The 14983-nt window shown below is 38.9% G+C and overlaps 1 protein-coding gene across 4 annotated transcripts in view; it reads right to left on the bottom strand.

The window, feature by feature from the left end:
• Nucleotides 1–14285, bottom strand: part of DISP1 (dispatched RND transporter family member 1) — a 188333-nt gene extending 174048 nt beyond the window's left edge. The window contains exon 1 of one of the 4 annotated variants that reach the window (XM_055372348.2): nucleotides 14198–14285. Coding sequence is in view for 1 of the 4 variants with exons in the window: in XM_055372347.2 (XP_055228322.2) it covers nucleotides 14105–14152 (48 nt within the window). In the remaining 3 variants the exon portion in view is untranslated. Of the gene's footprint in view, nucleotides 1–14104 lie in introns of all 4 variants that reach the window. The other 3 variants (XM_055372346.2, XM_055372345.2, XM_055372347.2) reach the window with 3 other exon arrangements.
• Between the last annotated feature and the right edge of the window lie 698 nt (nucleotides 14286–14983).

The raw sequence follows: 14983 nt of genomic DNA, 5'->3' as shown, positions 1-14983 counted from the left end.
AAAATTCCAGTACAAAGATGTTTTGGCATTTTCATGGTAATTTCAGCCTTAATGTTATAAATTTTCTTAGAGCATCTGCTACCTAAACTTTACAACATGGCATCCCATGCACAGAGCAAGTAATCCTTGGTTTTTGTTTATCTTACAAAAAGGTGCAAGGGAAAACAATACTTAATGTCCTATTAAAAGATCTTTCTCAGATTTTTTTCTTCCTCTAGAGGGCAGTTAATATAAACCTTCTGTAAGGGGAGTTTTCAAAAGCGCTTTTTGGAAGTCCTCTGTTGCTTCTTCATCAAACAAATAGTTTATTTCTTATGACTCTAAATGAAAGAGTTTCATCAGTTTCTAGGAAATTATTTTAAAATAAATTTAAAACATCCTCTACCCATCCCCCAGCCCACATGTTCAATACAAAATACTCCCATGAAGCACAATGACAACGTGGACTTTTATTTCTGGCAATGCAGCCCCATGGCTGGAGATCACCAAAAATTGTTGTATTTAAGTGCTTAAAATTTTTTTTAATGTATAGAAGAGCCAACAATAAAGTAAGAGAAATGCTCCAAGGACAGAAATAATTTTTTAAAAAGTACAAGTCTAGAGAGGTGAGTTAGTGCTAAAGCGAATGTGCCCCTGGGGAATCTACATATTCCTGGTGGAATGAACCTGATGGGGAGGGGAGCTATAGAAAATAGGGTAATAGGCAGCAAAACTTGAGGGCCTGTACGAAATGGAGAGCCTGAGCAAAGACCATCTCACATAAAGCTCCTGAGGGAGTAAATTAAACATTTCAGCTTACAATCGATACACATGAAGGAATGGTCAAGGGAAAAAAGGTTAAATGCATATGGGTAAATATAAACACTGTTATTTCTGGGGCTGAAAGATCAAGTCCCAAAACTATAATGTCTGATAAAAATAGTTCTTATCAGAAGGAGGTTCAGGAGAAGGATAAAGATTGCATTTACATTTAGACTTTGTTAAGTATGCATATTAACATTTCTATGGTAGCCATAGAGAAAAAAAGAAATAGAACAGAAAACTTCCAACACAGTTCAAAGGGGGGAAAATGGAATAAAAAACAAACAAACAAAAGATAAGTAGAAAACATATGATATGGCAGAAAGAATTTAGGTCTTGGAGTCAGATATTCTGGGCATAAATCACAATTCTGCATATATTTCTTCTAACCACAGACAAGTCACCTGCTTTTAAAATTTCAGTTTCCTCATCTTTAAAAGAGGAATAATAATACAAACTTTTTAGCCTAGTATTTGAGTTAACATGCAAGTACACTATACCTAGTACAGTCCTGAAACAAAGATGCACAGACACCTTTTCCCATCCTCTTCATTTCATGACACTGAAGTATGCTCAACCAGTGAGGAGGTCATTCTTTTAGGCTGCTGGATCAGACTATTTTCAGCTTGAGTATCACAACTATTACATAGAATTTTTCCTTGACTTTCTATGTATTCCTTCCTTATTCAGGATTAAAAAGCTTCTAAATCAAATTATATGTAGTATCTCAAGTTTATTATCCCTAAACTTTGCTTAAATATGTTTAGATTTTCACAAGATTAAGTTAAATCTAATGCAAATGCCCCTTCCACAGCAAAATGCCACGATTAACAATGAATATAAAATAAAACCCAGTTGTTGCTTTTTAGATAGCTAACTACCCTTGACCTCAGTTCTAGAAATAAAAAATGATTATTAATTATATAAATTTAAAGATGTATAACTCACCTGTTAATTAAAATTTGTCAAAGTTAAGAATGAGCATGTAATACCAAAATTTGATAAAATAACATCTTGTTGCATGAAGATTATTCTGTGAGTTTAGAAATTGTACTCCCAAAATTAAAGTGTTCAGTAAAAGCTTAGTAAGTCAAGTATTCCCAGTAACAGTGTTATAAAAGTTGACTCTAAGAACAAAAAAAGTGAAAAATTTAATTCAATAACCCACATATGGATGATCCATGCCCCTACCCCTTTTTATAATTCTCCAAGGCCAATTTTAAATTCTGTGTGGAATTTTTCTCTTCAACACAGGATGTTTCCAGAATTCCACCATCTGTACATTTACAGAATAAAAATTATGTATCTAAGACAAACTTCAAATGGCAAATCTGTTCCTCAAATTATAATATAATCCAAAAGAAGTACTGTACATGCTTTAACTGTTTGTCTCTACCGGTACAGACAACTAACTTTAGAGCATATATGCCAAGAACTCATCAAGGTGACATAATCCTTCTACCTGAAATAAAAATGCTAAAGGCAGAAAACGTCTTGCAAGAAACCAACTGACAACCACTAAAACTAAAGATGAAAGTTTTATTAGAATAGAAATGGAAAACCTTGCAATATATACACATACTCTAATAGAAAATAACATGGGGGAATGTTATATGTACAAATCTTAAATAGGGGCTGTATTATTTATAAAACAGGAGGCATCAGCTTTATACTAAAGGAGTTAAGAGCTAAAACTCTGAAGTCAGATTGTCCAAATTCAACGGTTAAGAAATTACATTTTAGTTAGTAGCTCCCTGATAGGAGTGGATAATTTTAATACCCATCACACAGCATTCAGCAGATATATAATAATGTAAAGACCAATACCAAACAACCACAAATCATTAAAAAATTCTTAAAGTGTAGGCCAGGTGTGGTGGCTCATGTCTATAATACCAGGACTTTGGGAGGCTGAGGCAGGAGGCTCGTTTGACCCAGGAGTTTGAGACCAGCCTGGGCAACATAGTAGAACCCCATCTCTGTAAGAAGTTAAAAAACAAAAAAATTAGCTGAGCATGGTGGCACACACCTGTAGTCCCAGCTACTCAGGAGGCTGAGGCAAGAGGATCACTAGAGCCCAGGAGGTTGAAGCTGCAGTGAGCTGTAATCACGCCACTGCACTCCAGCCCAGGTGACAGAGTAAGACCCTGTCTCAAAAAAAAAAAAAAAAAAAAAAGTATTAAAGTGTAAAGGAGACTACAAATCTGCAATTGAGCCCAGAGCTCTAATTACTAATAATCAGGTTACAGTCTTAAAGGACTAATGGAATATTTCTACACTACACCGCTGCTGAAGTCATCTTGAGGAGCAACCATGAGGAATAATCAACTACAGTAAGAAGAAAAACCCAGGCTGGGCATGGTGGCTCAAGCCTGTAATCCCAACACTTTGGGAGGCCAAGACGGGAGGACAGCTTGAGCTCAGGAGTTCAAGACCAACATAGGCAATGAAACGAGACCTCTGTCTCTACAAAACAATTTTTAAATTAGCCATGCATGGTGGTACACACCTACAGTCCCAGAAACTTGGAAGGGTAAGGCAGGAGGATTGCCTCAGCCCAGGAAGTCAAGGCTGTAGTGGGCTATGATCTCACCACTGCACTCCAGCCTGGGTGACAGAGCAAGACCCAGTCTCAAAAACAAACAAACAATTTGGTAAGCACAGCAATTTAATCTGCCCCACACATAGTTTAACTGCTGAGGGGGTGAGGAGGCTGGGATAACAATGTATTAGAGATACAGGCTATTCAGCTGGGCACAGTGGTGGCTCATGCCTATAATCCCAGCACTTTGGGAGGCCAAGGGCGCCGGATTGCTTGAGGCCAGGAGTTCGAGACCAGCCTGGCCAACATGGTGAAACCCCGTCTCTACCAAATATACAAAAAAATTAGCCAGGTGTGGTGGTGGGCGCCTGCAATCCCAGCTACTCAGGAGGCTGAGGCACGAGAATCACTTGAACCCAGGAGGCAGAGGTTGCAGTGAGCCAAGATCGTGCCACTGCACTCTAGCCTGGGTGACAGAGTGAGACTCCATCTCAAAAAAAAAAAAAAGAGATACAGGTTATTCCAAATGGCTTAGTTCTCTCAGGTTCCAGTGAGTTAAAAAAGGATCTACTGCAGAAAATTATTAAAGTTCAGTTTGCATTTGACTTTCTTTTCTAAAATTTATTGACAGATAAAAATTGTATATATTTATGGTATACAACATGTTTTCATATACATATATATTATGAAATGGCTAAATCAATATATTTGACCTTGACAGCCTATGAAAATCTAGGCAGTTTCTGGGAAAGTAACACACATGTCTAAAACCTACAGTTGGGAATGAAAAAGAAAGACTCTCAAGAATGCTTGAATTCTTATACCACCCCCACCATCCCCCACCCCTGCCCCCCCACATTCCCCACCCCTGGGGAGAGACTATTTGAGACCGAACTGTTCACTGGCAGCAACCACCATCAGCATCACCTGAACAGGCTTCTAGGGCAACAATCTAATAACTACTCATTTGGTGGCCACTAATTTACTCTTCATTTCAAAACAGCCTTTTTATCTAGGTTTAAAAAGAATGAAACTGTCTAAAAAATTTTTTTTGCAGTAGCGGCAGATGGAAACGCATTCATTATTACCCTCCATTATCCTTTTCAGCTGGCAATAACTTGTGGTTGTAAAGCAAAGAAAAAAGAGTTTGGGTGATTTTAATCAAAGCTTGGATTCTAGCCCTGCCCTGCAGCATGCTGTAATATGAGAAAGGTTCCAGCCTCACATTCCAACAGAAATGAATTTTTATGTGAATAGCCCCCCTCCATTAACTGACACCTCTCCTTTCGTTATTCTTCTGAATCAATGCAGCAAATATTTTTAAAGTATCTGCTACTTTCAACTATGCTAGATGCTACATTAATTATGGTACCATCCTTGAAAAAAAAAAGAATTACATTTAACAAATACTTAAAGTGGAACAAATGGAAAATAAAACACTTTTAGGAGTATGAAGATATACAAAAAAATGTAGAATCAACATGCTGCTAACTCTCTCTAATAAGTACTTCAAGTATCAGCACCAAATCATTTAAGGTGCTTTTGAAATGTAGAAGAAAACAGTGTATAAGCAAAAGCAGAAGGGCTTTAAAATAAGCTCCACCATTTACAGGTAGCACAAGCTTAGACAAATTAATCTCTCCAAAAGTGAAATATAAACATCTACCTTATATAAGGGTTGTTGTAAGAAATGAGTAATATATTAAATGCTCACTGCAGTGTCTGGCATATATGATCAATAAATAGAGGCCAGTATCATTAGAGGCATTTTCAACAAGTAGGACACATTTACTGGTAACTTTTCCTCTTTGGTGGAAAAAAATTTATCATGTCAATAAAACTTATTACTGTTCTGAAAAACAAGGTAAAATAAGTTTCATAAATTAATATGTAACTTAATATATAAATTAGAAGTATTTATCTTATAACAAGTTGGGAGATGGGAAACTGCAACTAAGGCATATAATATTTCATCAGAGAGTATTTAAATAAACAAACAAAAAAATGTAACGAGATTACTGAGGACCTGGAGAGAGAAAAAACGTATGAGAAGTAGCTATACCTATTTGTCAAGTTGAAAAAGGTCCTGTCTCCTCCCATTATTCTTCCTCCTCTTCTCAACTCCTATAGGGAAGAAATATGTTCTCAGATACTAGGAGTCCGAAAAAAAATTTAAAAAAAGGAAAGAAAGAAATCTGAAGCAATAAGGTAAACAAGGAAGCAATCTACATATATTAAAACACTTTGCTAATTCTTTGGGTGAACAGGACTTTTTAGTTTTACAAGCTTCACTTCAAAACACATATACTTTTTTGCTTTTTACTTATTTATTTATTTTTATTTATTTGCATAAATTTAAGGGGTCCAAGTGCAGTTTTGTTACATGGATATATTGTGTAATGGTGAAATGGCCTCTTGTGTAACCATCACCCAAAGAATGTATGTTGTAGCCATTTACAATTTCTCATCCCTCACCCTCTCCCACCCTTTCCAGTCTTTAATGACTATTACTCTACATTCTACTTCCATGTGTACGTGTTATTTAGCACTTATAAGTGAGAACATGTAGTATTTGACTTTCTAAGTTATTTCTCTTAAGATAATGCCCTCCAGTTCCATCTATGTTGCTGCAAAAGACATGACTGCATTCTTTTTTAAGCTGCACAGTATTCGTGTGTGTGTGTTGTGTGTACACCACATTTTCTTCATCTAGTCATCCATGATGGATGCTTAGGTTGATTCCGTATCTTTGCTGTTGTCAACAGTGCTGCAATAAACATATTGAGTTCAGGTATCTTTTTGATATAATGATTAATTTTCCTTTGGGTACATACTCAGTAGTGGGATTGCTGAATCAAATGGTAGTTCTACTTTTTGTTCTCTGAGAAATCTCCATATTGTCTTCCAAAGAATTTGTACTAATTTATATTCCCACCAACAGCGTACAAGTGTTCCCTTTCCTCTGCATCCTGATGTAATTTGGAATTAGGTCTATCAGTCATTCCACAATTTATTCTGAATTAACTCAGACAATTCAGACTAGCTAACAGTTACGAGAGAAGCAGATTTCCTTTGGGAGAGAGGTTAAGGGACAAAAGAAAGAGAAATTGATGATTTTAATGCATGGACACTTAGGAGATGAGAAAGCATCATTATCCAAGGAGAAAGTAACAGAGCAGGGAAAAGGAGGAGATTTTAAGAAGGTGTGCACCAAAGGCTATGGAACAAATATAATGATCACACCACTCACTCTGATATTTTAGAGGCAATAATTTGCCAGCATGTCTCACTGAAAATCAAATGCTGCTGTAGATTACCAAAACTTATCAACTGTAGAATTGTAAAACAGAAAACCTTATAATTTGAAACACTGAGGTCTGGATATATGAAGCTGTTCTAGCTCATGATCAAATTGTATTAAATCATTTGTGAAAATCATTATCATTGAAAATTCAATGTTTATATAATTACATCTTTAAAAAACAGTTGGAATTACAGGAAAAGCGTTCAAACTTACTTCTTCCCTCAAAAGCCTCTGTCAAGCTTTGCTAAACTCTTTCTGCTTATAAATGTAGAAATACATAAATTTCTCAACTTAAATTTAAAACCTAGCATACAAAATGATATAAAGAGGTTCTTGTCAAGCTTAAAGGGTTCCAGAAAGAACCCTTCCTAATAAATCTTCAAGCACTGCAAAGGCTCCTGAGAATGATAGCTAAACACACCATGTCGCTCTGAGTCAAATGCAAATTCTACCAACCTTCTGAACACAAGTGAAATGGTTTCCAGGTCTGGTTCAGAAAGAATTACACTACAAAGTTAAGGCAGATACTCTATGCCTACTACCTAGTAGTAGAGCACAAATATGTCATTCAATCCTGTATAGTCCGTTTTCACACTACTATAAAGATACTACCTGAGACTGGGTAATTTATAAACAAGAGTAAACAAGAGGTTTAATTGACTCACAGTTCTGCATGGCAGGGGAGACCCCAGGAAACTTACAATCATGGTGGAAGGTGAAGGGGAACCAAGGCATGTTTTACATGGTGACATGGTGGCAGAAAAGAGAGAGAGCTAGGGAGAACTGCCACTTTTTTTTTTTGAGATGGAGTCTCACTCTGTCACCCAGGCTGGAGTGCAGTGGCACGAGCCTGGCTCACTGCAGGCTCCGCCTCTCAGGTTCAAGCAATTCTCCTGCCTCAGCCTCCTGAGTAGCTGGGATTACAGGTGCCCGCCACCACACCCGGCTAATATTTGTATTATTTTTAGCAGACACAGAGTTTCACCATGTTGGCCAGGCTAGTCTTGAACTCCTGACCTCAAGTGATCCACCCACCTCAGCCTCCCAAAGTGCTGCAATTACAGGCATAAGACACTGCACCTGGCCGAAAACTGCCACTTTTAAACCATCAGATCTCATGAGAACTTCACTGTCACGAGAACACCAAAGGGCAAACCACTCCCATGATTCAATCACCTTCCACCAGGTCCCTCTCTTGATACATGGGGATTACAATTCGAGATGAGATTTGAATGGAGACACAGAGCCAAACCACATCACATTCCTAAGTGCTTTCATATCTTACGATGCATCATCCCAGAAAATGTCTTTTTTAACCAATTATCTTTGGAGCTGGCATCTGTCAAAACAGTTTATTTCTATTCAAATAGTTGTTTACTCAAAACCTGAAGGGAAGAACCCTTTAAACAGAAAAGTTACTTCACATGCTTGTGCTTTCCATTCCTCTTCCCAACCCCATCTGAATTAATTGGAGACAGCACTGTAGTTAAGAACATCACTTTAGTTTGAAGAGATGGAATCTGCAATGAAATACAGCCAAAAGGTGCATTGTTCATTCAAAAACAACAGGCCTGCTGATTACAGAGGTAGAGAAGTACTCTACATACGGCCAGAGACATGCACCTGCTTAGAAATGATAAACTTGAAGGCAAAAGCATGCCAAAGACCCGTGGGATGGATAAGCATATTTCTGGAGTCACAAAAAAAAAATAAAATAAATTTAAAAAAATAAAAATAAAAAAGACCTGTGGGAGTAACATAAAGCTGTAGGAGAAAAAAGAGATCTCATTCTAGTGATGTCTTCTAGTAACACCCTCAGCCAGCCTGCATGATACAGTAAAATAAATGCTACAATTTCTTGAGTACTATGTGGCAGGCATTATGCTAAGCACATTATGTACATTATCTTGTATTTCCTATAATGACTATGTACGGTAGGTATTACTATGCATATTTTGCAGGTAAAGCATAAAGTTCAGTAACTTGCCTAAGGTTTCTTCTAACTGTGCTGAGGCTGCAAGTGAGCAACAAATGACAATTATTATTATTACCATAATCCAGCTCAAATTAATGCCTGAAACCTGGCAAGCTTCTAGAATATCCATTTATGTCCTATAGTGTTCTATCCCCCAAAGAGTCCTTAAAATTCTCTTCTGGAGGGTTTCCAAGCACTTGGGTTCCAAAAGCACCATGCTTTTCTATCTTTAACTTCCTCCAGAAAGGAAGCCCTCTCAGTAACTTCTCTTGGTCCATGTGTTCCCTATCCTTAAGGTCTTTTCAAATATCCCCTGTGTATCACCCAATGGCTAGCTTGTGCTAACTTGCAAAATCCTTTCAAGCCCCATGGGTATCACACGTCACTATGTGCCCCAAGTAGTTATGTAGTTAGATATTTTATGATGTATCTACTCTCTGCTCATCCTTCCCCTAATGTAACTGAATAGCCCGAATACCACCTCCATTCTCGTAACAATCAATTCATACTCACTTAAATAGACACTCAAAATCACCCTCCTTACAGAAAATCTGCCCTTGATTAGCTTCACTTAACTATAACTACTTTCGTAGCTGAAAGGGCGCTGGATTGAAAACAAGGAGATCTGGCCTCAACTTCTGGTTCTTCTACTAGCTATGGTAACTGGGTAAATCACTACACCTTTCTGGGACCCTTTTGGTGAACATAAATGAAAGGAATCAGGCTAAATAAGCACAAAACTAATTCCCAGATCTAAATATTTAAGCAAAAAGATTAACAAGAGCATAAACTTTAAAAATATAGTTACAAAATTAAAAAAATTTTTAAACACCTTAAATTAAATATATATATACAACATATTAGCTCGGCGCAGTGGCTCATGCCTGTAATCCCAGCACTTTGGGAGGCTGAGACAGGTGGATCACTTGAGGTCAAGAGTTCAAGACCAGCTGGGCCAACATGGTGAAACCCTGTCCCTGCTAAAAACACAAAAATTAGTCAGGCATGGTGGCGGGTGCCTGTAATCTCAGCTACTCTGGGAGGCTGAGGCAGGAGCATCGTTTGAACCCAGGAGGCGGAGCTTGCAGTGAGCTGAGATCGTGCCATTGCACTCCAGCCTAGGCAACACAGCGAGACACTGTGTCAAAAAAAAAAAAAGATATATGTGTGTGTGTGTGTATGTATATAACATATTAAAACCACAAAAAGAGGGTAACTTTTAAATGTCAGAGAGTGGAGGGGCCATTAAATTGTCCATTTTCCATTCTTTGACATAATGAAAACCCAGATTTTCACTGTTTTTAAATCCCTTAAAAAGTAACTGGGCTATGAATTTCGATACTTTTATTAGTTCATTCTCACACAGCTATAAAGAACTACCTGAATGGGTAATTTATAAAGAAAAGAGGTTTAATTGGCTCACAATTCCACAGGCTGTACAAGAAGCATGGCTGGGGAAGCCTCAGGAGACTTACAATCATTGCAGAAGGCAAAGAGGAAACCAGTGTGTCCTACATGGCTGGAGCAGGAGAAACGACGAGCACAGGGGGAGGTGGGACACACTTTTAAACAACCAGATTTTGTGAGAACTCTATCATGAGACAACACTAGAGGGATGGTACTAAACCATTAGAAACCACCCCCATGATCCAATCACCTACCACCAGACTCCACCTCCAACACTGAGAATTACAATTCGACATGAGATTTGGGTGGGGACACAGAGCCAAACCATATCAATATTCTCCTATTGACTATGCAACATTTTACATGCCACATATTAGTTTAATACAGCAAAAGTATTTTAAATGCTGTCATGGTTAGCCTTATGTGTCAACATGGTTAGGTTATAGCACCCAGGTATTTAATCAAACACCAATTTAGGTGTTGCTATAAACATATTTTGTAGATGTAGTTAATGTCTACAATCAGTTGACCTTAAGTAAAGGAGATTACCTTCCGTAATGTTGGTAGGACTCATCTAATCAGCTGAAGGCCTTAAGAGCAAAACCTGAGGTTTCCCAAAGAAGAAAGAATTCTGCCTCAAAACTACAGAATCAACTCCTGCCTAAATTTCCAGCCCGCTGGTCTGACCTACAAATTTTGTACTTGCCAACTCCCACAATTGCATAAGCCAATTTCTTAAAATAAATCTCTTTTAAAAATACACATATATATGTGATATTGGTCTGTTTCTCCAGAGAACCATAATTATACACTAACACAGTGAAAATCAAACTGGTACTATTTTGCTTCAAGAGGCTCCACCAGGTCATTCACACAAGAGGTGGGAGGGATTCCCCTCCCAGCCCCCTCCAGGTAACAAAGGAGTGCATCATCTGTGTGGTATTCAAAAACTATAATAACAACTAAAAGTCCTTCTGCTGTATTATCACCAGGAGCTGGCAATTCTAAACCTCAGTGCTAAAATACTCTTTCCAACTATAGCAGACAGCTCCCACCATCAAGACCCCTAGCATGTCACTGGTAGCAGTCAACTTCCCCCACCCCCCCATGCAAATCATTTATCCAATAGTTCTTCTATTCCTTAGGCTCTCAAAATTAAAAACAAAACTAATAATAACAACAAAGGTTAAGGGCAATCAGTGTGTTTTCTACAATATTTGCCATTGTGAGTTATAGCCTATCACTTTAACAGAAAAGTTCATCTACAGTGTAATGTGATGCCTCACTCAAAGCAAAACTGAGTCTATTTATATAATCCAACAAATTATGATTTAGTATTAAAAGTATTTTTAAAACAATAACCTAAACAAGAGGTTCACAGTCATAACTACATGCCTATAGGCTGGAAAATGTGCCAAGATTTATGGGATCAGATTCAGCAGAATGGACAGGGCCCTACTAACAGGACTGCAGTGATTCATCCCCTTTTGAGTCACTCTGAGGCCCAAGTCATCTTGGTCACTATTGGAGAAAAGGTCTAACTCACCAGAGGAAAAGGACAGAAAGTGTTACTAAAAGCAGTCAACCCTGTGTGAGTCAACCTCATTAAGGGCCATGCTTTTCATCGGAGGCAGTGCAGCAGCTGGACCTTAAGTTAACAGATCAGCACTCTTTGGTAGCTCCTCATCCAAAAACTGTACTCCCCATTGTAACAAATATTCTTGATTCTATCAAGTGGCAGGAAATGGCTTTCTAACTTGAGTATGCCGATAATTGAGAACGTACTATAAATAAGAAAATTGATAACCAAAGGGCATAGAAGCAACGAGCTCAACTTAGCAAATTATTTCATATTTTACAAACTAGAGATTAAGGAAGACAAATGTATGTGTATATGAAGACAGTGTTTTGGTTATCACTATTTTGATAGTTCTTGCAATACAGACACTGTACATATTTCAGAAATAAAAAGAAATAGTGAATCTATAAAATAGCCAGCAGTTCGCTGTACTTAATCAAAAACTGCCATTATTGGTTAAACTGTAAAATACATCTAAATCCTACGGAATAACAAAAATAATTTATCTAGAGAGAAAGCTAAATTTACTAAACAACTAGAAGAAAGAATACAATTCCAAAGATTTTCCGGAATACAGGGCAATCCAACCTCAACATACCATTCATATATATAGCTAGCCCAATTTGCCCAAGAGGGCAAGTGCTCTTGTGTTTCAACAACAAGCACTTCCTCCAACCATGAACTAATGTCTAAAGACTTGCATGCTTTCTCAAGTGCTTTATTTCTCAAAAACCATGGGAAAAGGCGGAAGAAAAATAAAATCAAGTCTTATCAGATAAACAATATTGTCTACTTAAATAAGATTAAATTGAGACATATACAGAAATTAACATGGCAGTTAATTCAATTACTTTAGAGATCAGTGTTATCTCTTCATTTTGTAATTTGAAAACTTATTCAATATGCTCATTTACATGTTAAGGCACTGTTTATGTTTAGGCCTTGCTTTACACTTGTAAATATCAGCAGTCCTAAACATAAGGACATTATAACTGTGTATTTCACTCAAGCACAGATATTCAAGGCCATCAAGAATTTATAAGCTAGCAAGACATCGCAGTACCAATAAATATAAAATGTTCTAGTTTTCCTGAATTAGTTCAAGTCAGACCACCAAATCAGATCTAAAAGTTACCTGTACTAATACAGTAATTTTTAAAACAAAAACTTCTAACATTTGAAATGTGAAACACCTGAAACAAGCAAAGCAATCATCAGATCTCACCCTCCACCAGTAACAGTGTTATGATTCTTCCTAGCTACCTTGCTCACTTTGTGGCAAAAATCCAATTCACTTACTACCTACTTAAAAGCTAGGAGAATCTTTGTAATTACACTTAGTGAAACACTATATTATGTTGATTAGGAAGCACATATTAATCACATCAAATAAAACATAAATGCAAGGTAAATAATAACTAAATCAATAATTACCTTTGGTAATAATAATGAGCCCACATACCAAACACTGGCCACTGGGGAAAACTAAATGTGCTAATGTGTGTGTAACAACAGATCTTGGGTTATCAATATTTTTAAAAAACACTGACAATGGCAAATATCTATTTTTATATATATATATAAATATATATATATTTCCTTACAGCAGAAATAAAAAGGAACAGTAAAATCTTAAGAACTGCTAGTAATTTGCTGCACCCTGATGTAAAATTGCCTTTATTGGTTAAACTAAAAGACTAAACCCAACAAAACAGCTTTTAGAAAAAATGTGTTAGAAAGTTGGACAGAAAAACAATGAGTTGAAACTGCAAACATTGACAGCACTGGCTGTCCATGTGATTATCACCATAATTCTGAACGCATTTAGTTCATTCCATGACAAAGGAAATAAAACAAGCTAAACTCTGCAGGGTAGAGAAGAGTCCAAAAGGAAAACTTTGGTTGTCTTCCTTGGGTGAAGAGAACTCTCAACTACTATCAGTTTGACAAAGAAACGCAGAATCTGGGTGAAGCAAGAATTCGAGCGGTCCCCAGGAATATACAATATTTTCCCGAAATCCACACGCGCGGAGCGGGATATATTTCTAAAAACAAAAAAACAAACTGCATGAATTGCAAATGAAGCAATAGGAGTTCAGCATCCAATAGGTGGCTGGTCATCTTTCTGGTTCGTTAGGTCAAGACGTCTTTCTCACCTACGACCCTCAGAGAAGGACTGACTCCCTCCTCTGTAACCTCTCCCTGGAAGCCAACCTTTGCCATCTCCTGCCATCCTCGCAGTCAATCCGCCAGGACCCGGGACACGCCCCCACGAATGACTACTTTCCTCCGAGATGCAACTCTGCCCCGTGTCATCCGCAACCTCGTCTCAGGGCCTCTTTGGCCTCAGGGTCCCCGGTGCCTCCCTCCTCAGTCCCTAAAGGCTGCCCTTAGGGCTCTCCTGGTTCCCCGTTCTCAGTCCTGGCCCTTCTCTCAAGCCTGGGATCCCGGCTTTCCCTCCACACGCGCGGGAGATGCCGACTCTCCCGTCCCTACCCGGTCTCCCAGTCCCGCGGCGCCGGGCGGCGGCGCGCCGAAAGGCATCCACTGAGGAAACAAGTGCCTGCAACGTTCCGGCTGCGAACTCACCTCCAGTCCGGGCTCTCGGATCCTGGCCCGGAGCCGGGCTTCCGCCTGGCGCGGTCCGCGTCGCGAGCGGGACCGGAAGTCCCGCCCCTCGCCCGCTCCCGGCCCGCTGGCCTCGCTTGACTACCGCTCCCCGGGAGAGGGATCGCCGGCGGCGGGCGGCGGGCGACGGGCGGCTGGCAAGGGGCAGAGGGCAGAGGGGCTTGGCTTGAAAGGGCGAGGCAGGCGCCAAAAAAAGTCCCTCTCGCGCTCCTGCTCTTTCTAGTGTATCCATCGACCAGTGTGCAAATGCTTGACCAGGCGTCTATTCTGCCCAAGTCCAGTGAGGCACAAGATGACTCAGACACTGACCTCTGTCCTCACAATCTAGTTAAAAGTTGACATAAGTAAAAACAGAAGTAAATCACGCCACAAGACAGTGTTTCTTCTTTCATTATTCAGATTATTATCACCTGCTATATAGGCCTGTGAACAACCAGGCACTGCTGTAGGGGCTGGGGATAGAGCGAACAGAGGACAGCCCCAGCTCTCGTGACGCTTACACTCAGGGCGAGGAAGTAGCTATAGAATAAATCGAACAGCGGCGGCTCCCTCGGGAGGCTTATGCACAGAAACAAAAATATATAAGCAATGAAACCATCAAGTGTTAGAGGCACTCTGGTGGTGCTGTAGGGAACGGTGCAATGTAGAGAGCTGGGCAGAGAAGGCTTTCTAGAAATAATGACTCTTCAATTGAGACTGAAATAAATGATGAATAAGAGTTAAAGGACAGGCACAGTGGAGAAGGGC

The sequence above is a fragment of the Gorilla gorilla genome, chromosome 1 (assembly GCF_029281585.2).
Source record: "Gorilla gorilla gorilla isolate KB3781 chromosome 1, NHGRI_mGorGor1-v2.1_pri, whole genome shotgun sequence".
Lineage (NCBI taxonomy): Eukaryota > Metazoa > Chordata > Mammalia > Primates > Hominidae > Gorilla > Gorilla gorilla.
This window is presented reverse-complemented; position numbering and strand designations above follow the sequence as displayed.